At 39.4% G+C, this 23,413-nt stretch overlaps 1 protein-coding gene across 3 annotated transcripts in view; it reads right to left on the reverse strand.

The window, feature by feature from the left end:
• The window catches only part of megf11 (multiple EGF-like-domains 11), a 207,592-nt gene that overhangs the window by 43,204 nt on the left and 140,975 nt on the right, over positions 1-23,413 (reverse strand). For all 3 annotated transcript variants that reach the window (XR_004222063.1, XM_018092496.2, XM_002938361.5), the window contains exons 11-12: positions 4,792-4,912; positions 1,702-1,865 (exon numbers count right to left, since the gene is read on the reverse strand). Coding sequence is in view for 2 of the 3 variants with exons in the window: in XM_018092496.2 (XP_017947985.2) it covers positions 1,702-1,865; positions 4,792-4,912 (285 nt within the window). In the remaining variant the exon portion in view is untranslated. The remainder of the gene's footprint in view (positions 1-1,701; positions 1,866-4,791; positions 4,913-23,413) is intronic.

The following is a 23,413-nucleotide window of genomic DNA, read 5'->3' on the forward strand; positions in this document are numbered from 1 at the left end:
TTCCAGGCACTATAATATATGGCAGTGCATAACTCAGGCAGGATAACTGTGCAGATACCTGGCTCTAAATATCTGGTCAACACATGATTAAAAGTAAGCACAAAGGGTATGTCCTTGGTAGGAGTCAGGTGGGGGCTGTTCTCCTTTTGATATGAGCATGGGGACCACCTATTATACTTCCAAGTGTCAGACTCCAGCAATCTATCTTATGCAGGTTCAGGCAGAAGTTTAAATCTAAATGACCTCAGGAGACTACCAATGCTAACCAGCATCCATGTTGGGAATCTGCAGAATTTTAGTTTGCATTTTGCTGGCAGCGATGGAGGCAAAGCTCGTAGCTCCCGAAACAGCAATAGCACACACTTCTTTAGGGTCAAGGCAACTAATAAGTTAGATAGTTTCCTTGACTCCTGCCTTCCTGTACTTTGCACCTTGCAGGAATAAATTGCATTTTTGGTGAAGATTGCATGTACAGAGGAGCATTTCTATACCTTTGTAAATAGAATTCAAAAGCACACAGTACAGCCTTTTTGCAGCTGGGCATATACAATACAAAGCTGTTTACTGTAAATGCTGTTTCATTTGTTCCTATATATACAGGTATGGGATCTGTTTCTTGAAAACCTATTATCTGGAAAGCTCCTAATTACAGAAAGGCAATCTCCTATAGCCTCCATTTTAATCAAATAAGTCAACATTTGAAAACATTTCATTTTTCTCTGTAATAATAAAGTACCTTGTACTTAATCCCAAATAAGATATACTTAAACCTTATTAGAGGCAAAACAATCCTATTGGGTTTATTTAATGTTTACATGTTTTTTTTTTTATGCTATGGAAATCCAAATTGCAGAAAGGCTCTTTATGCAGAAAACACCAGGACATGAGCATTCTGGGTAATAGGAGCCATACCTATACTTGGCTGTAAAGCTGACCATACATGCACCAATGATATCGTACAAAACCTCGTTTCATACGGTATTCATTCGGTACATGTATGGCGGATTGATGAGACGACCGATAACGCAAAGGCTGCGTATATCGGTTATCTTGTTGATTGGCTGGGTTAAAAGATTTTGATCTGGCGCCATTGAAGGCACCAAAACAAAATCTGCGTTCAGGGCTGAATCTGCAGGTGGAGCTGGAATTCCTATTGTTTCTACCTCCACATCTGAGGATTCAGCCCTGAACGTCAGTGGAAGCGAACAATCTTTCCTGCGACCATCGGAATTGCTAGGTGTATGTCCCCCTTAAGGCAGCTACATGTTACCTGTGAGTTGGACAAAAGCAACACTAGAGGTCTCCATACTGAAAATATTTCATGTACATTAGTTTCTTACTAAACATGACTGGGTGTGATCTTTGTTTTGAATTTTAATAGTGACAGTAAAGATGTCATTTTAATAGCTCACTGCTTGTAAAATTTGTGAAACTATGATTATACTTTCTATAATATACCAACTTGTTTTCATCCATTAACCACATAAACATTAAAAATGCAGAAACTTGGCAGTAATCATTTTCTTCTTAAGTACAGATTTAGTCTCCTGGCACAGGCTTGGCTGTGTGTTTAAAAAATGGTATGGTGGGGGGAACTAACATTAACCATCTGCCACCATGTCACCGCAGGTCTCTTTATTCCTCTAAAATCTATTTGGAACAGATCCGATGCTTGAAACCAGGCACCATCTTGCTCCTTACCAGACAGGGTTGATCACACAGTTCCCCTATCCATCCTGGGGCACAGGTGCAGCTCCCATCCATTGGGCTACAGGAGGCATCATTCAGGCACAGACAGCTCTGGTTGCAGTTTAAACCCCAGGTGCCACTAGAACAAGGAATGGAACAGTCTAACCCCTGCCAACCTGTGGAGAAAAGCAAAGCATAAACTTTTAAGCTGAAACTCTTCCTATAATTCAATTCTAGTTGTAAGATACACAAACTATTGGTCTGATTGCCAAATTACTCTACAAGGAAATTCAATGTCTAGCGAGTTGCACAAAATGACAAATATTGCTGTAAAATTGTTCAGTTGTCATTACTAGATTTCAAGGCACCTGCTTTATATTACTAAGTTTACAACCTATCTTTGTTTTACTCATTTATATTTTCTCACCCACCCTGTATTTATAAAAACAATTTTATTCCAGTATTGAAATTATTTACCAAATAAGGCTTTTTTTATTATTTTTTTTGGTAAGCTAAATGTATGCAATCTCTCACAGAAACACAAAAAGGCGCAGAAGCTGACCCAGGGGTCCTCAGACACCTGGACCCTCAGACTTTTCACTCTGTACCGGATATATCCAATTGGACCTATCTGGGAGTTAAAACATTAGGTGATACAGTCTGTGGCGGGGAATGTAAAAGTTATAACATGATTATAACAAGTGGTGCACCCCTCATCAGTTATGATATTTAGGTATCTGCAACTGCAACATGCCTTTATGTGCAATTTCCCACCAGGCCAATCACCTTAACTGAAACAACCCTAGAGGAGTACTTACAAAGACAAGACCTGACTAAGCCATTATCCTGGTTATATACTATACTATCTACATCAGGCCCATCACCCCTAGAGAAGAACAGAAATAAATGGCAGATATCCCAGAGCTAGATGAAGAGACGTTCCAGAATTAGTTCCAGAACTGTCCATATCTATGAGGGAGAGATATGTACAAATAACATTTTTAAATAGGGCATATCTAACTCCTTATCGCCTAGCAAACATATATGATGGGGTTTCAGACCAGTGTCTGAAAGATATAGGGACCTTGTTTCAGGTTTTCTGATTCAAAATTTTTGAGTGAGGTTCTTCAATTTATCGAGAAACATGCCCTCCCAATTATTTACGCTCCTCTGGACTATGCTTATTAGGAATAACAAGAGCTCTACAGCTCTGGTCCTACTCTAGAATATACTACTTACAGTTGCTATACTATGCCAAAAAGGCTATCTTAATGCACTGGAACATCAGAAATGTACATATTTAGTGAGAGGGCTTATAGTCAGCATACATATATATTGCCCCTTTAATCTTACAGGCTGATGGTTTGCTATTAGTGTGTAAAACATGATAAAATCACCTTGTATTTGCAGTTCTAGCTTATCCATCTTATCAGCTGCTTTTTGTACATAGCACTTGTCTGACAGGTACTCATGGCCCTTGACACTACCACAAAATAGATGTTATGTACATCACTTTTTCACTTATTGACTTTATTTATAGTTAGTCTGGATAACTGTTATGATTGCTGCCCATATAGACTGGCTTTTATTTCATGGTAAAACAATGTATATGCTATTAGCATTTTTAACTCCAAAAATTATTAGAATCCAAATTAAATCTACAAACATACCCAAAGCTCAAAGGAGAGAATGACAGGTTAATTAAAAAGAGATTTATGTCACTTGCTTAGATTATAATAGATTGCATTCTGTAGCTAGAAGAAATGACATAGACAATATTCCAGACACCCATATGCTGCTTTGGATTGTAATGGAAGCACTGTATTTAGAAATTCAAGTATCCGTTCATTTGGTTTTAAATACCATCTGTATTCTGATGATACCCAAATTTACTTTTCGACCCCTTCATTAACAGTTGAAACTGAGACTCAAATCTCTAACTGCCTCCTGGCTATCTCCAATTGGATGAACCAACGCCACCTCAAACTGAACCTAACAAAAACTGAACTAATGATCTTTCCGCCTAAGCCTAGTCCTACTCCCCCCTATTCTATCTCTATTGAAGGCACCCTCATCAACCCTGTCAATTCCATGTGTTGTTTGGGGGTGATCTTTGACTCCAGTCTCTCCTTCTCTGACCATACTAACACAACTGTCAAAACCTGTCACTTTTTCTTACGCAATATTGCCAAAATCCGTCCCTTTCTTTCTACTGTAACAGCTAGGCTGCTCATGCATGCTCTCATCCTATCCCGACTTGACTACTGTAACCTGCTACTAACCGGCCTCCCTAACTCCCATCTTTCCCCCCTACAGTCTATATTAAATACTGCTGCCAGAATTCTCCTCCTCTCATCCAGGAGAGTTCAGGCCCTTCCCCTGCTAAAGACCTTATCGTGGCTTCCTATTAAACAAAGAATAGTTTACAAACTCCTTCTCTTAACCTTCAAAGCCCTCCATTCCTCTGCTCCTCACTACATCTCTTCCCTTGTGTCTCCGTACGTTCCTGGCCGACTCTTTCGTTCTTTGCAGAGCAACCGTTTGGTTGCGCCCACCACTACTACTGCTGTTTCCCGCCTTAAACCTTTCTGCCTGGCTGCCCCTTACATTTGGAATTCCCTCCCTGATTTCCTCCGGAGAGAATCCTCCCTCAGTCTTTTTAAAACTAAACTTAAAGACTACCTTTTGGAGCACTCACCCAGCACCTGATCTGGAAACTGGCACTTATACTGTAATGTCACCCACTGTGACCTACAGCACTTACATTTGCCCATTTGTGTCTGTTAGTTACCCCTCCCATATAGATTGTAAGCTCTACGGGGCAGGGACCTCCTTCATCTTGTGTTTCTGACTCTTATTGCAACTGTACCTTGTATTTATTTGTATTTATTGTTGTATTATTTATCCATTATCTTTAATCCCGTTTGTATTAATGTATTCTACTGTACAGCGCTGCGTACATAAGTAGCGCTTTATAAATAAAGATATACATACATACATACTAATGTTGGGGCACTAAAATTTCTCTTTTTGTGACTGGGATGTGGCCTAAATGAAATTTTTAAGTCCGGTGACATTAGAGAATTTTAATATCGGCTTTACCCTCTCGGCAGACACACAGTCCATCAACTGGGGAGCAGGCAGCATCGTTCTGGCAGTTGCACACTGACAAACAGTCGGCCCCAAATGTTCCCGTAGCACACGGTGCAGAACAGTCCTGGCCCTGAGAAGAAAGCACAGTAATGTTTCATTTGACACCTGATTACTAAAAGTAGCAAGAATTCTCACAGAACTGTTCTATGGGGCAGATCCCATATGCCGAATGCATAGAATAATCGTATCAATTAAACCACAGGACCTTGTGCAGCTGCCTATTCAGTCACCTACTTATTGTAGCTCTGATGTATTTTGATTCAAGGACACAGATCAGTGGCACTAGGCATCAGGAAGGCGCCCGCTGTGCCTACGAAGTGGCAGGTTTTGTGTTTTTTTACTGAAAGTGGGAGACTAAACCATAGGCTTGTAGTAAGGTGTTCCATTGTTTGGTTCCACAACTGTATTTATTGTTGACCAATGTTTCCTCTAATGTTTTGTGCACAGAAAAATGACATTTTGTGTGCACTATTTAATCCTACTCTAGGCGCAGAAACACTAATGCCCATGCCCCTGCCAGAAGCCCAAAGTGAATGAACACTAAGGGGTGCACTTTTGTGCCTCTGATTGCTCTGTTCTGCTGGCAGGTAGCAGCAGTAATATGCTATGTGTTTTATTTGAGTTTACATGTTTTTACAAGAAATGCTGTGTGATCTGCAATTTGCTGTGTTCAATGGACTCAAAATTTGCATTCATATAAACACAGGTTAGAGGGACCATTGGTTGATACTCTTTCATTAGTTCACACGTACGATCTATTATCAGGAATCCTTGGGACTTGGAGTTTTCTGAATAAGCAATCCTTCTGTAATTAGAATCATAATACCTTAAACCTACTAAAAAAACATAAAATAATGTAAGAAACAGAGACACCATCATTGTTCATGGTGCAAGCCGTGACCTGGAAAACCTGGGGGTTGACAGCTCTGGAGAAAGCCAATAGAATTATTTGCTATTAACAGCAGTATATGTAGTTTAGTTAGCATCAAGCAGGTCCGGACTAGGACTGAAAATAGGTCCTGGCATTTCAAGAACAGCCCCCATCAGCCCAACAAATAGTGACTGTCTATGGCATCTTACAGCAGCCCCTCTGGCATTTGCCAGAATCTACAGATTGCCAGTCCAGGCCTGCCATGAAGTACAAGGTACTGTTTTCTGGATAATGGGTTTATGGATAAGAGATCACATACCTCCACAGCCTAATGTTTGTATTGCCTAATGTCTGCTACTATCATTCCTCTTAACAGTTACTATACAGGTAGTCTACTAAAAGAATTTTTAAACATTAAATAAACCCAATAGGCTTGTTTTGCTTCCAATAAGGATTAATTGTATCTTAGTTGGGATCAAGTACAAGGTTCTGTTTTATTATTACAGAGAAAAAGGAAATAATTTTTAAAAATTAGAATTATTTGCTTATAATGGAGTCTATGGGAGACGGGTTTTCCATAATTCTAGATAATGGGATTCCAAATAATGATTCCCATACCTGTATTTGCATCTGCCAACTCTACTAAAAGGCTATTCAATGTGCCCGCAATGTCTTAATTTCTTTACAAATGTCATAACTACATGTTCACTTATTTTTGGAAAATTAAGGTGCAGTATTCCAGTATTATGTTGACTGATATCAAAGAATATATTTAGGAAGATTTTTACTTAGCAGAATCCAGAGCATCATTTTCCTGTGGTTAAACTGCACCGCACACATATCGTATTGCTGAGTAAAGTTCACAGAAGTTGAAATATCAATATCCTAAAGACATTTTATGCCACATTCACTTTATTTTAATATAAAAAACAGGAATGGAATCAATATTAAGAATATAAAGAATAAAGAAGAACTCACTGATGCATCCCAATGCAATCTGAATCCCTTAGCACATTTAAATATGTCCCTACTATTGTTAAGGTTCATCACCGTTTATAGGATAGGATGTATATAGAATGCAATCTACTGCTTACCACATTTAATTCTATATATTAGAAATAAAACTTCATCTTATTGAAGATACACACGAATGAACACAAACATTCCAAGCCAGTTCAATATCATGCCGTAATTTCTAGCGTAACAGGACACACAACATTATACAGCTGGCTACATTAGTCCCATAATTAAATGTAATTTTTACATTAGAAGAGGATAAATTGCTCGCTGTCTGCACTGGCACCCAGCTCTCTCATTAAAGGCCACAGACATACATCTAAGGGGACGCTGAGAAGTACACACGGAGACCTTGGATGTGTTCTCTAAGGGTTTAGAGGTTGGAGTGCTAATCATAAGGTTGGAGAATTAGTTCATCTAGACCCTTTTTGATGATGTAGATTGGAGAATGAGATTGTGAGCCTGTGGCTTTCTGGCTGACTGCAGCGTTGGCCATCTCAGCATCCTTAAAAATGTAGCTCAGCAATAGATGCTGGGAAAGCACAGAGGTACATGAAGAATATGCAACGGGATGGATTGCTCTCACCTTTCTGACTATACCATTCATTTCATTAATTCCACGGAAAGATTAGTCGCTGCGATTTTTAAAAAGTGAGTTGCAGCGATTTTTCTAGAATCAGTTTTTTGAAAATACAGCGCAATTTGTTATTTATTCTTGTTCTGCCCTGCTTTTCTTTGCATTGGGTCCGCTGGCAAAGAGATGGTTAAGCATTAATTGGCAGCAGAGTAAGAAGGTGGAATTTGTCCAGGTGTGAATGGCCCAAGATATTTTGGGTTCCTCGATTAGACACAAGCAGCGGGGGCATTAGCTCAGACCTTTCCCCAATTATTCATGCAGGCACACTAATTAACATTTTGAACCCGATTAAGAAGGGTGACCTGGAAGACAGAATGTTGCTGCAGAGAAAGAACCATTCCCATTAGTGCAAGGGAAGGAATGAGATGCAAGGAATCTCTGAGGAGAAGAATGGATTGTAACATTTCAAACACTGCAGGCCTTTATGCTGGAAATGCCTACCTTAGAAATGGAAAATATATTTTAGAAGATACATTTTTATAGAATTCTGAAAGAATGTAAATCTATACATTAAATCATGTACGTTATAAATGATAAAATTGTATCTGTAAGAGTGCAGATATGAGCCATGTTTATCACAAGTACTACAACTATTGTACCCATAACAGCTTATTAGTTAAGCACTGGGACCATACAAGAGCTGGCATGACATCCTCCACTGCTACAAAGGAGCTTATTAAAATCATATTAGAACTAAAAAATTCTCACAAGTGTCAGATACAACTTAATATATGTAAATGTACATACAGCCCTTTTATTTCTTCTGTGTTACTGTTCCTTTGAATTGACTGGCATAAAATATACATGAAGTTGTTCTGCTAAATAGTGCATGAGAATACCTATGCTGGCATAGTTTATAGAAGATCTCTGTACAGAAGCAAATTTAGGGAGTTATTTGTGATAATATTTAGACCTAGCCCTATTTAATTCAAAGCTGGTTATACATGGACTAAGGGCAAAAAACAGCTACATATATTGGCAGTGAAATCAGAATTTAGTCTGGGATTAAGCCGAATACCATCTGCAAAATTTAGATTAAACAAATGTATGACCCCTTGCTGTCATAAGACTTTAAAGCATAGACCAATTTAAGATTATAAATGTTTGCTTGGAGATGCCGCAGCCTTCTGGACTGTACTCTGACTTTAATATATAAATATTCAGCTAAATGTTTTTAGGAGGAATGTAAAAATAGTGGGTTTTGTGCATCTCTATGGGCTGAGAAGCTGCTATAGAAGATGCTCACTCAGCATCTCCAGGCTTAGTCAGCAGCCTACTGCTACATACAGTATATGGGAGCCTCAGGGGAAACTGACGATCACTATCTGGGCAAAAAATGCCAGATTTCTATTTGGAAGGTCCGAAAATTTCATTAGGCAAGGAGCACATTGTTGATGTACTACAGCTCTGTGGGCAGGCAGTAAGAGTTGATGTTTGGCCCCAGGGCTTAATTTGGCACAGAGTATGAGTGGGCAAATTGGGCAGAGATCTGCCAGCTTATAAATATGTGCTTGCACCCTGGTAAAATGCACCTAAGAATGTTACAAAAGAGTATTCTTTCCAATGTTTCCATTTAATGAGGAAGACTTAAGATGGCAACACATGAGGTGATTTTTAAATTGTATTTGCTGGTCACATAAATGAATGGCCTAACTGGATTCTTTCAGAAGAATATGGAGTGGCGGATCATCAAGCCTTTGTGGCACGCTTATGTGCCCACCATGCCTGATAACAGAAGAACAGAAGAACAGATTTTCTCTCTGGACAAACTGATTTTAGCCTGTTAAAAATGCTTTCTGGGGCCCAAATATGGAACCATGGTTCTAAATGACAAAAGCAGATTGACCGTATATATCTCACTTTATGAACACTTTAATAAATTAAATTCACAGTTGTATATTTATCATAGGTAAAGCATTCCACCAATATTTCCTAGGGCTGGTATATGTTTTAAAGTGAGTTTGTAGAGAATTTTAATTTATCTCTTTAAAAAATATTTAATTACCGTATATACTCGAGTATAAGCCGATCTGAGTATAAGCCGAGGTACCTAATTTTACCTAAGAAAACTGGAAAAACGTATTGACTCGAGTATAAGCCTAGGGTGGGAAATGCAGCCGCTACTGCTAAGTTTCAATAATCAAATTACTGAATAAAAGGACAGTCACAAGTGCTTACATGACTACCATATTAATAAACACAAGGTATGGGCTGGAAAATGAGGCACATCCAACATAAGATAACCATATGCAAGGTTGTACAGGTTAATATCTCATTTAATTTTACATACATATTATACCATAGTTCTGTATACTTTTTGGGGTGAGTGATGTAGAATCACAAGTTATATCTTTCCTTTATCATGAGTGGGAATCACAACACGTACGGCTTAGTGGCGGCAACCAAGTTTTAAGAGCAGAAGGCATTTACCATATATACTCGAATATAAGCCGAGTTTTTGAGCACTAAAAATGTGCTCAAAAACTAACCCCTCGGCTTATACTCGAGCATATGGTATGGATGTGCCCGAAGTGCCCATGTGCCGATGTGCCCCCCAGACGGACTTGCGTACCTGTGCCTGCGCTCTCCCTATTCCAGCTTCCCAGAACTGCCATCCTAACTGTGCGCTCTCTTCTCCTTTGCGCTCTTCTCCTGTGCGCGTTTCTGATCTGCTTGGCACCGCAGTCGCGCCAGTGACGTCACACGCCCCCTTCGGTTACTCGTGGCCTCATCTTACAAGTTCTAAGATGAGGCCACGAGTAACCGAAGGGGGCGTGTGACGTCACTGGCGCGACTGCGGCGCCAAGCAAATCAGAAACGCGCACAGGAGAAGAGCGCAAAGGAGAAGAGAGCGCACAGTTAGGATGGCAGTTCTGGGAAGCTGGAATAGGGAGAGCGCGGGACTGAGGGAACTTTAAGTCGCTTGGCAGTAGCTGAAGGGCAACCAATTGGGGAAACAGATATAAAAGCTTTATGTGCAAAATTGGTAAGTTGCCATTTTTATCCCACAATGCAACCTTTTTTACTCACAACTGCTCCTTTTCTGCACCTGCCTGCTGATCTGAAATAGTGAAATCTTATCTTTGTAGCACTGACATTGGTTTAATAAAATAGGTACATGTTTATTACTCTTATTTGTGTCTTATGGATATAGCTGTGCTTGCTGAACTCATCTTACTCTCTTACTGGATTGTGTCTACAAACAAATCTTTATGACTTTGATTCTGACTACCCAAACTTGCTGTCCCTTAGTTTTGTGATTCACAAGGTAAAAAGATCTTCCTTGTTGTAAACTGAATATCTTTTGAACTTTTTATAACTCTACTCATCATTTGAGGTTGTGACCACTTACCTAAGGTACCTGTGGCACCAACCTGCAACCAACAGAAACATATATACAAAACATTCCATCACCTGTTCACCTGTTATTACAATGTTGAGAAAGTCATTATGGTTGTTAGAAGCTGAGGCATGGGCATTTATATAAAGTTATATAAATAAAGTAGGGATAAGAATTCAATATATTCCTTGTATTAGCAATGTAAATGCTATAATGCTGAGTAGGGGATTATCTAAATGTTCCATCCTGCTTTTGTCTGTCCTGTTTTATGCCTGTTCCAACTTGCTCCTACCTGTCCCGCACTTGTCAGGCCAGTTGTTCCTGCCTTTTGTTCTTTGCCTTTTCCAGTCTCTCCTGATCTTTGCCAACTCCACCATGTCTAGTCCCTTTCTAGTACCTTTCTTAGGCCACCACTGTCTAAAACACTCTATACCCTATATATATTTCTTAAGCTAGACAGGGGGCAATTTTTGGGATACTCAATTAAACCAAAGTATGAGCACACTTTGTGTGCTGGCTCGCTCGCACCAGCCCTACTGGTGACACCCTAGGCTTATATTCGAGTCAATAGGTTTTTCCACTTTTCTTAGGTAAAATTAGGTACCTCGGCTTATATTCGGATCGGCTTATACTCGAGTATATACGGTATGTCTGGTAAGCACCCAGTAAATGAGGGATCATGTATAACTACAGTGTATAACTGGGTAAAAATAATCTATCGCACATATCAGGTGCTCTTTAAATGTGTCCTGTGGAACATACAGTACACTCCCATATTTTCTCAAATCACTTGTAACCATGAAATATTGCCGCTCTAGCACTGCCGCTCCTGCTTCCCAATGCTAGAGAAGTTTACATATCAGCCACACTCCCAGGTACAGAAACACATAGAAGGTGGGGCAGTTATTATACTATGCCCAGACTGCCCTTTTGAAAATTATCTCCCATGTCCCTGCATTGCAATTTTTGCTTGCCAATGTACTACCTTAAATAAATAAACCCCCTTATAATTCAATTGCATTCATCAGTTTCTTTGTTCCTGCCTTCAGCAGGCTTAGGCTGGGGGGGGGGAAGCCTGGGAACTGGCTGCATAGAGAGATGGCGTCTCTCTGAAGAGCTGGTGCAAAGCTTAAATAGATGGTACAGCGCTTACCTTGTTTCGGGTGCATTTCTGTCCTACCGGCAATCCCTTAGGGACTTGGGACTTGGGACACTTCCCCCCCCCCCCGAGCCGGCCCAACACGCACACACACATCGAATGGCGCGCCTCGCACGACGATGAAGGGACGGGTGCGAGTTACAGAGCTACCGTATATACCCTAAAAGATGCACGCGCGCAGTTACACACGGACACGCGTCCGTCCACGGGGGGTGCGAGCAAGAAGCAGCGACTTGGGACAAATGCACACTTATATATACTCGAGTATAAGTCGAGGGTTACTTTTGGGGCACATTTTTAGTGTTGAAAAACTCGGCTTATACTCGAGTATATACGGTATACCATAAATATAAAACTAAATAGAATATGCCAATCATTATTTATATCACCCCCACAGATCTCAACATCCACACATCATAGAAGGAAGGCATAACCCCTGCTCCTTGCATATCTGCACTGCCCCTTGCCCCAATGTTACTTCATTTGTGGGGTAGTGTTAAGAACATGGTTGGTAGCGTCTAGTCACCAACAATCAAAAGTATTTAAAATAAAGTAAAAATTCAGCCCGCCCATTTCAGCATTTACACAATGTTCACATTTACTGTATTTAATGAATAAGCTGCTTTATTTTGTAGACAAATATAGTTTAAAAAGTCAGACAGAGCTAATATTCAGACTCCTCCTGCAATATCAGGATAGAAATGACATGAAAGCCCAAATGAACTACATGTACCCAAACACAACACAAACCCTCTCAACAACATATGGAGCATATCATAGTAGGTATACTTCTACAACTCTACAGCCTCCATACTACAGCTACACCATCACTGTATCTGAACCTTTTCCCCAGCAATCCCACCCCTACTAATCTATGGTGTACTCTGCCTATATTTTTACCTTTATGTTTTACTAATTAACTCCCTATGTCAGCAAATGTGCTTCCCATCAACCTTGCCACACCACAGACTCTGCTCTTTGCTGTCACTGGGAGACTACCTGCTGCGTGACACAAGAGTTAACGCTGACAGACTGCCTTGCCAATGAAAAGACAATCTTTGGTTATTATGATATCTAAGAAGTCCTCGCTGTCTGGAGTACGCCTAGCAGGGTGTATATTATCTTCCATCATCTCCCTGTCACAGCTGATCTAGATTTATTGAGCGGGGACGCAGGGTAAAGGCTAAAGACATTAATGTTCCTCATCCTTAGCTGGTTTTACAAGTCCTCTCAGGGCGCATTATGTCTCCCAAAGGCTTTATCACAAGGGAATCACTTGAAGAGCCTGCTATTTGTCATTAACTGGTGAGAACAGTCCCAGATTCAGTAAGGTTCACACAGCCTAATAAACAGTGGGTGTTTAAATGATCTATGAAGGATAACTAATCAATTCACTGAACTGCAGTGTCACCTGCCCCATAAAGTTCCGCTGGGCTGACTATGGCTTATTTAACTGTCAGTTTGTGTACTCTGTCCTGTACATGTCTGGTTTGGGGAAACGAAATATAATTCATTCTGCAGCACTGGATGTAGTGAATAATCTATCTTACAGTAACACAGAAAGACAATGGGCTCTGAATTTAAGAACTTACAATCTGAAATGAACTGCACTAGCGTATGGTACAAAGAAAATAAAAATATTTCATATTCTAGAGCACAACAACTACAGTCCTGCCCAGAGCATAATTAATAGCTGAGTGTGTTTTAACACTAGCTACTCTGTTCTTATCACGTCCTATTTATATGCTCCCACTCTCCCAAGAGCCCAGCTAATTACTCCTTGCGGAGATGATTACCTGATAAAAGGGTCTAGGCTTCTTACGAGCTACAATTAATATACCCTGGCTGCCCATGTAACAGGGAAGCTTGGCATTCTCCGGGCACCTACAGATATAGCAAATAATACTGAACTAAAACTACCAGATACAAAAGACTCAGTTTCCATAGCATAAACTGGAAATAAAAACGTCTGAATGTATTAGTGTCATAGAACAGCAGGAAAAAAATACAAGCCCCACTTGTACCCTTCGGTCACAGCCCCCTATGAAGGCTCTGCCTTTGGCAGGGCCCACTTAGCTCATTAAATGGGTACAGATATAGGAAAATGATGGTTACTACCATTGTTTAAAACATACAGTATCTACAACAGCAAAAACATAGTCACTAAAAGTCTCACCCTTAAATGATCTTTAACCTGAGCTCTAGGAGAGAAAATGCCCATTCTCACCATTTCTCACCCTAACTGGCATCCAGGCTCAGCTCACTGCCACTGCCTCAAGCCTACCCAGGGCTTCCAGCCCTACAGTTTGAGAAACACTGTTGTAAGGTTACTTGACTGAAATATTTGTGGTCTGTCAGTGCCTCCAAGTACAATTTATTGAAGCCAGCACTGAGAGTTCAATCAAACCGCTGCCTATTCTATGCTTATGCAAACTCACAAGACACTGGAAAAAGACTCAAGGCCTCAAACATAAATGCAGAACATTATATTAAAGTCAGTTTCTCAGTATTTGGCATTTTATTTTGTTTTTTATCCTTGCACTCTGGAGTATTTATTAGATATTCACATTATAAATGATTAAGTAAGAATCAGAGTGAAATTCAGCAATGTACTCTTTCATGCAAAATGGACTCCAAAATGTGCACTCCATTGATTTTCTTTGGAAAAAAAAAATTTTTTTGGCTGCTTGAAATACAGAGATGATGTCCCAGGTGAGGTATTTTTTTACTGCATATTTTACATTTCTTCTTTTCACAGCATTAATGGAGTGTATGCATGCTACTGCACCTACAGATATCTGGCAAAGCTCAGCGTAGGTAGCAACCTCGGCCCAACACAGAGGCACAGAAAACTGGAAAAAAAGAATATGGGTCTGAAATAACATTTCTATTAAAATAGAGCAACAGAGGCTGTCAGTTACAAAAGAAGAAATATATTAGTGATTATACGAGGAATAATAGTGTAATGAAATGAAAAGAATCATGTGTAATATAAAAGTGATGATACTGGGTGTTGGTATTGCTTTCTTTATTTTATATAACATTTTATAATTGCACTGCTAAACCAAAGCCCCCATGAATACAAATATTAGTTTACTCAATACACACAACCTCTTGAGCTCAGGCAAAGAAACCCTAGGAAGGAACTAGGTACAGGACTAGGGGGCACCTTGCATCCCCTGGCACTACTTTCTTGCATGCACATAGAATATCTGTAGATACTTATGCACATTTATGGCCAAATATTATGTAATCCAACCCTATAGTTTGTGGGCTACAGGGTTGTTCACCCCAAATGCTTTAGCGCATATAAACCAAATCAGCATTGGTACAGCATGCAGTACCTGACAAATGTATTCAGCGGAAGTACCTCAGTCACAAACAAAGCCTTAGGAAACATAATAATATTATTAATAGTGTGGATTACAGCATTTATTTATCTATTTGTACTCCCATACATAAATTATTACAGGTTTGCAATAACCGGTGCTGGCAGGGTACGGTAATGAACAAGAACAGCAATTTGAGATTTAAACTCCATCTTCCAATTGTTTATTGATCTATCAAGACACTAGGGGTTACAGACACAGGGCTTATCTGCACGTTCTACATAAGATGATTTGTGTCACTCGCTAGCACAGTAGCAAAGCGCACAAATGCTCCTTATGGAACTGGTAAATGGGTCTGATCAAGAGGGTTGGAATGTCACAGGAATATGAAAATGCTAAGACCCTGTTATTTACAACAATGACTTAATCTATATTTACAGTAATATCCCATAGCAGTTAAGATAAACCAATTACTGACACAACTGAATGGTTGTTCTATTAATTTTATAGAAAAGGTTAAATGTGATATAGGTGGTTAATTTTATTTAAAAGGGGTGGTTCATCTTTACATTAACTTTAAATGTGAAGTAGATATTGCTCTTCTGAGACAATTTGCAATTGGTCTTTTTTATTTTTTTTGTGCTTTTTTAGTTATTTAGCTTTTTGTTCAGCAGCACTCCAATTTGGTATTTCAGCAGCTATCAGGTTGCTAGGGTAGCAACCAGGCAATGATTTAAATTATGAACAGGTGAAAGAGTGAATAGAATGATAAGTATTAAAAAGTAACAACAACAATAAAACTGTAGCCTCACAGATCAATAGTTTTTTGTCTGCTGGGGTCAGTGACTCCCATCCGTAAGCTAGAAAGAGGCAAATAATTAAAAAATATAAAAAAAATATACAATAACGACCAATTGCAAAGTTGCTAGGAATAGGACATTCTATAACATACAACAACGATAAAGGTGAACACCCTAAACATACTTTTTTGCCTGTTGTTTTTATTAAGAAATGCATGTTTTTTGTTAACTTCTGGCACTGAACAAAAAAACAATACCAGTCTCACTTTAGCACTTCCTATCACTTTCTGGTTCTGCTGAGCAGAGAAGATAAAACTACCTATAAACTGAGAAGATCTGAGGTGAAGTTCAGTAAAAAAAAACTATTTTTAATTAGTTCTTTACAATGGAAAAAAAAGAAAATATACATTTTTTTTAAAATAAAAAAATTACACGCAGGTTCTATTTTCAGCATACCCTATTTATTTTGAAATTGTGTTTTTAGGTGTATACTGTTCTATTAGTACAGCATTAAAGAGATTCTGTTGTGATTTTTATGGTGTAGTATGTATTACTAAATGACACTGTGTACACTGAAAATAATTCATTCTACCATTTAAAATGTTATTCTTGAGCCAATATGTGTATATTTTTAGCTGTAATATTGGTGTGTAGGCACCACCTCAGTGTATTGTGCCTGAGTCTGAGCTTTCAGAAGGAGCCAGCACTTCACAATGGAATTGCTTTCAGATAAGCTATTTTGTCTTCCATGTAACTGGAGGGGTCATGGTTGGACTTGGGTTTTTTACTACTGAGTTCTATTCTCAAATCTACCACTAGGTGGGTCATGAGAGCATTTTTAGCAATGCAGGTGTCAGGGAGCTGCTATTTTGTTACCTTCCCATTGTTCTGCTGATTGGCTGCTGGGGCAAAGGGAGGGGGTGATATCACTCCAACTAACAATGCAGCAGTAAAGTGTGACTGAAGTTTTCAGAGCACATGGTCAAAGTCATGTGGATGGGGGCTCCTGGGAAATGTTAAATCTAAATATATAAAAAAAATCTGCTTTCTCTTTTGAAACAGATTTCAGTGCAGGATTCTGCAGGAGGAGCACTATTAATGGATGTATTTTGTAAAAAACAAAACATGTTTTCCTGTGACAGAATCCCTTTATTGTCATGATTTGTGTTGTTTTATGTAGGGGCTGATTTATTATCTGCTGTGTATGTGAGTGTTCATGTTACGAAACTTGAATTGTAAAGATGATGGGGCTGATTCACTAAAGGTTGATAACGCTTATCGCATTTTTTTTGCGTTAAAAAGCATGCGATAAGTACCGATTCATCAAAGTCATTTCGCATGTGTTAACGCGCATATTGCATGCGCTAAATAATGCATTGAGGTAATTATCGCATAGAAATAATACTAACGCATGGTTCACAAACACATACAAAGCATAAAATGTGGCAATAATTACTGTGAAACTTAACGCCTCCCAGGAGTAGGCGTTACTATACAAAATTGCAGCTGGTAATTGTCTGAGGTGACAAGTCAAATTTTTTCAAGTATGTGATCTTCCTAGAGGGATGCATCCTCCACTTTTCAGGGAAATGGTAATTTTCAGAAAAGTAGTTTTCAGAAAGTAATGGTTACGTGCGTAATATCAAGCACTAATATCGCTTGAAAATCGGTCATTGCAAGATAAATATCGCGAGACAATCATTTCTTAATTATCGCAAGTGTCCTTTTAGTGAATCGAGCGTTAAGTCGCAAAAAATAAGAAGCGATAACATTTTTAAGGCATGCTATACATAGCGCTCGTTTTATTGACCTTTAGTGAATCGGCTCCGATCAGCCTATATAAATAAAGGGGGGAAATGTTTCACAACTGGAAATAGGTGTTAAATAAAAATTCACCTTTCCTTAGTTCTTAGTTTAGCTGTGTTTGCTGCCTATGATAAACAAAACTCCATACTTGACTAAAATGTACAAAGCAAGTCTGAAAGGAAAGCTGTGCAGCCCTGAATGTTGCATGTTGTGTAAGCCTCTCTGTACTAAAGGAATTTGGTATCCTTAGACTATAATATGCTTAGAATCTTATTCTGATTGCCATGAAAAAACTGTGTGGCCAAACAACACCTGCTTAAACCAGAGGATTTCTTCAACATGACACAGACAAGTACTACTTGCTAAAAGCAGCTGGACCGATTGAGAGCGGGCATTTAGTGGCCTCGGCGCAGTCCTAATTAGAAAGGGTTGCAATGCAATGAGGATGTGAGGAAGCTGCCAAGCCCCTACCGGTTGGGGGGGGGGGGCAATGAATGGCAGGTCACTGGGATTAGTGGGCAGCTGTACACGAGACCTATTGGAAATAAATCAAGAAGATAAAAGCCTCATTAACAAGGCACAGGGACATTGATTAAGGCCGGTTAAAGGGCACAGACATACTGACGGGAATCAGATGAAGCAGTTCATTTATTGGGAGGCAAGAGTACAGTATCAGCATAGAGAAGAAAACAGAATGCCAAGTTAAGCTGTTAAAACAGAAAAGTACTGCAGAAGAGACAAAGAACAGCAAAAGTGTAACAAAAAAAAAAACAGAATAAAGAACAGCACAAGAAAATATGGAGAAGCACACTGGAAAGGGATTAGGTGAGAGCAAAAGGTATAGGGACCACAGCGAGACTCAGGGAGCAGTTAGAGACGGGCAAGGAGAAATAGGGAACAGCAGTAAAGACATGGGTAAGGGGAATAATATAAAGGATAAGTAAACCTTTAAGAGTGAATGTAAAATGTATGAGAGTGCTATTCTAATCACTTTTGCAAATTACATTTATGTGTATTTATGTGTATTGTTAATTGGCACCACTTGCTGGTCAATTTCTGACCGTGAAGTAGTCGAGGAATTTCTCAGGAAAAAGAAAGAGGGCTGGGCTTATTCTTCTGGTTAGGAAAGACATAAGCAAAGTTAGCTGAGTTTTCTTTTCCCAACCCTTCCCATTTTAGATTCACTTATTTTAAAGGTTTACTTATCCTTTAATAAATGGTAGATAACCAGTAATGCAGAAATAAATAATTTCAATGCATTTATAAGCTAGCCATATTTATTAAGTTGGCATATTTATAGAAGTTCATTGCAGTAATTAATACCATTATTTTTGAGTGTTGAAATCTTAAGGTATAATAATCACTAGATCTCATTGGCGTATTTATAAGGATATGTGATTTATTTCATGTCGGATTTTATTTGACCCATCAAATTCATCAAGGACATAGTAAGGTGGTATTTCTTGTGTGAAGCAGAACAAAATGCTGTGTAAAAATTATGGCACTTAACACTGGTTTTTCATGGCCTTTTTAGCTAAGACATCCGCCATTTTTTTTGCTTGTAAAAACACACAAAAAAAGTGTATATTCTTTATTAGTGGCATTTGGAAGCAGCTGAAGAATACATATACCGTATATACTCGAGTATAAGCCGAGGTACCTAATTTTACCTAAGAAAACTGGAAAAACTTTTTCCAGACTCAAGTATAAGCCTAGGGTGGGAAATGCAGCAGCTACTGCTAAGTTTCAACAATAAAAATAAATACCAATAAAATAACATTAAATCAGTGGGTAATATGTTTTTAAATATTTATTTAAAAAAACCCAGAAAAATAGCTCTGTAAGTGGAGAAGAGGGTCAACAAAAACAATATGGTATCAACAATGATATCTTAAGAGTACTACCCCCGTAGCTCAATCAGCAACCCAGCTAAAACACAGAGAGTTAAAGTCTTTCAAAACTATATATACAAACCAGATTCCAAAATAGTTGGGACACTAAACAAATTGTGAATAAAAACTGAATGCAATGATGTGGAGGTGCCAACTTCTAATATTTTATTCAGAATAGAACATAAATCACGGAACAAAAGTTTAAACTGAGAAAATGTACCATTTTAAGGGAAAAATATGTTGATTCAGAATTTCATGGTGTCAACAAATTCCAAAAAGTTGGGACAAGTAGCAATAAGAGGCTGGAAAAAGTAAATTTGATCATAACGAAGAGCTGGAAGACCAAATAACACTAATTAGGTCAATTGGCAACATGATTGAGTATAAAAATAGCTTCTCAGAGTGGCAGTGTCTCTCAGAAGCCAAGATGGGTAGAGGATCACCAATTCCCACAATGTTGTGCAGAAAGATAGTGGAGCAATATCAGAAAGGTGTTACCCAACGAAAAATTGCAAAGATTTTGCATCTATCATCATCAACTGTGCATAACATCATCCGAAGATTCAGAGAATCTGGAACAATCTCTGTGCGTAAGGGTCAAGGCCGTAAAACCATACTGGATGCCCGTGATCTCCGGGAACTTAAACGACACTGCACCACAAACAGGAATGCTACTGTAAAGGAAATCACAGAATGGGCTCAGGAATACTTCCAGAAACCATTGTCAGCGAACACAATCCACCGTGCCATCCGCCGTTGCCAGCTGAAACTCTACAGTGCAAAGAAGAAGCCATTTCTAAGCAAGATCCACAAGCTCAGGCGTTTTCACTGGGCCAGGGATCATTTAAAATGGAGTGTGGCAAAATGGAAGACTGTTCTGTGGTCAGACGAGTCACGATTCGAAGTTCTTTTTGGAAATCTGGGACACCATGTCATCCGGACCAAAGAGGACAAGGACAACCCAAGTTGTTATCAACGCTCAGTTCAGAAGCCTGCATCTCTGATGGTATGGGGTTGCATGAGTGCGTGTGGCATGGGCAGCTTGCATGTCTGGAAAGGCAGCATCAATGCAGAAAAATAAATTCAGGTTCTAGAACAACATATGCTCCCATCCAGACGTCATCTCTTTCAGGGAAGACCCTGCATTTTTCAACAAGATAATGCCAGACCACATTCTGCTTCAATCACAACATCATGGCTGCGTAGGAGAAGGATCCGGGTACTGAAATGGCCAGTCTGCAGTCCAGATCTTTCACCTATAGAGAACATTTGGCCAGGAAACTGGTCTCCTCGGTCCCCAGACGTCTGTTGAGTGTTGTAAGAAGAAGGGGAGATGCCACACAGTGGTGAAAATGGCCTTGTCCCAACTTTTTTGGGATTTGTTGACACCATGAAATTCTGAATCAACATATTTTTCCCTTAAAATGGTACATTTTCTCAGTTTAAACTTTTGTTCCGTGATTTATGTTCTATTCTGAATAAAATATTAGAAGTTGGCACCTCCACATCATTGCATTCAGTTTTTATTCACAATTTGTTTAGTGTCCCAACTTTTTTGGAATCCAGTTTGTATATTTTATATAGAATATAAAGTGCAATGTCTAGTGCAGAATGGAGCAGGTGAGGATGGTAGATGAAGATGAATTTGGGAGCGGGCCAGGGCAATGGAGCATCTTGCGGGTGGCCTAATTTGCACACAAAGGACAGAGGGTGCTAGTCTGGAGGGACCCATGGCATCCGACTCAAGTATAAGCCGAGGGTGACTTTTTCAGCACATTTTGGGTGCTGAAAAACTAGGCTTATTCTCGAGTATATGCAGTAATCTAAATTGGAATTTTAGCCCCTTCCTCCATACAGAACAGCTTCAGCTTTTGAATGTTGGTAGGTTTCCTTGCATGAACTGCTAGATTTAGGTCTTTCCACAACATTTCTATTGGATTAAGATCAGGATTTTGACTTGGCCATTCCAGAACATTAACTTTATTCTTCTTGAACCATTCTTTGGTAGAACAACGTGTGTGTTTAGGACTGCGTGACCCACTGTCTCTTGAGATTCAGTTCACGGACAGATGACATTTTCCTTTAGAATTCTCTGGTATAGTTCAAAATTCATTGTTCCATCAATGATGGCAAGCCGTCCAGGCCCAGATGCAGCGAAACAGGAAAACCAGAACACTCCCAACACCATGTTTCACAGATGGGATACGATTCTAATGCTGGAATGCAGTGTTTTTCTTTCTCCAAATGTAACTCTCCTCATTTAGGCCAAAAAGTTCTATTTTGCCTTCATAAGTCCACAAAACATTCTTCTGGTATCATTCTGGTCTGTCCATATGATTGTTGGAAAACTGTAGATGCTCAGCAATATTTTTGGGGAAGAGCAGTGGCTTTCTCCTTGCTTCCCTGCCATACACCCCATTGCTGTTCAGTGTTCTCCTGAACAGGGGACTCATGAACTTCAGCATTCACCAATGTGAGACAGGTCTTCAGTTGCTTAGAAGTTACCCTGGGTTCCTTTGTAGCTTCTTGGACTATTAGACACCTTGCAGTTGGAGTTATCTTTGATGGCCGCCTGCTTCTTGAGTTTCCTCCATTTGTACATAATCTGTCTAACGTTTGATTGATGTAGTCAAAACCCTTTATGGATAGTTTTGTAACCTTTTCTAGCTTTATGGGTAGCAACAACTCTTTTTTTAAAGGGCCTCAGACAACTCCTTCGTTCAAGCCATGATGCACATCCACAAATGTGTTGTATGTGTGATCAGGCTTTGCTGGATCCCTGTTCTTTAAATAAAACAGGGTCTCTCACTCGCACCTGATTGTCACTTATCATTTTTTTTAATACATCTCAGTACAAAATTTCATAGTGACCCTTATAACTTCTGCCCTGAAGCAGACCATAATCGCAGGACTTTCACTTACTGTGGCCAAAGCCTTGTACATATCTTACACCTTTCCTGAAGGACAGCTGTTCTACCCAATAAGAGCCTCCCACCTACCAGTATAGTGTCCTATTCGCAAGAGGGCTGCACTCTCATGATATGCTGACACTTAGACCTTTAATTAAGGATTAGCAATGCACTTCTTTATCAAAGTAAATTCCAAACTCTCCCAATACTGATGGAAGTCATTTTGGTTGTGAGAGGGAACTTGCTCTTTATTTCTAATCTAAGAAAAAGATTCAATAGCAAACAGCAGATTTTTGTCATTTGTGAGGATAGCAGGGTAGTTGGCCTGGCAGATGGGATGAAGAACTGGAGAGAAGAGGCTAGAACAGTCCATCTCAGCTCCAAAGAACGGAGGTGGCATTTGAACTCCGTGGGCTGTACTGAAGAATTTTCTGCAGCTGCAGCGTTTTCTGAGCCAGTAGCTGAGCTTAGCAAATAAACATGAGTGTCCTGCGCTCCGGACTTGTTATGATTTAAGCGGAGGGGGTAGACGCTTTACAAGAACTAATGAGGCTGCAGTCAAGGAATGGTAGAAGAATCACTGAGCCTAATATTTTTTAAAAGACACTGTACACAATGCACACGGCATGAATACAAAGGCTTACAATCTATGTGGAAAACTTAAGGCAAAGGGTAGGAAAAGGAGGCATCATACAGGACTGCCCCAGAAAAAAGTCCCCTTAAAGGAACAGTAACACCAAAAAATTAAAAACCATTTTAAAGTAATTAAAATATAATGAACTGTAGCCCTGCGCTGGTAAAAGTTCTGTGT

This window comes from Xenopus tropicalis, chromosome 3 (genome assembly GCF_000004195.4).
Source record: "Xenopus tropicalis strain Nigerian chromosome 3, UCB_Xtro_10.0, whole genome shotgun sequence".
NCBI lineage: Eukaryota > Metazoa > Chordata > Amphibia > Anura > Pipidae > Xenopus > Xenopus tropicalis.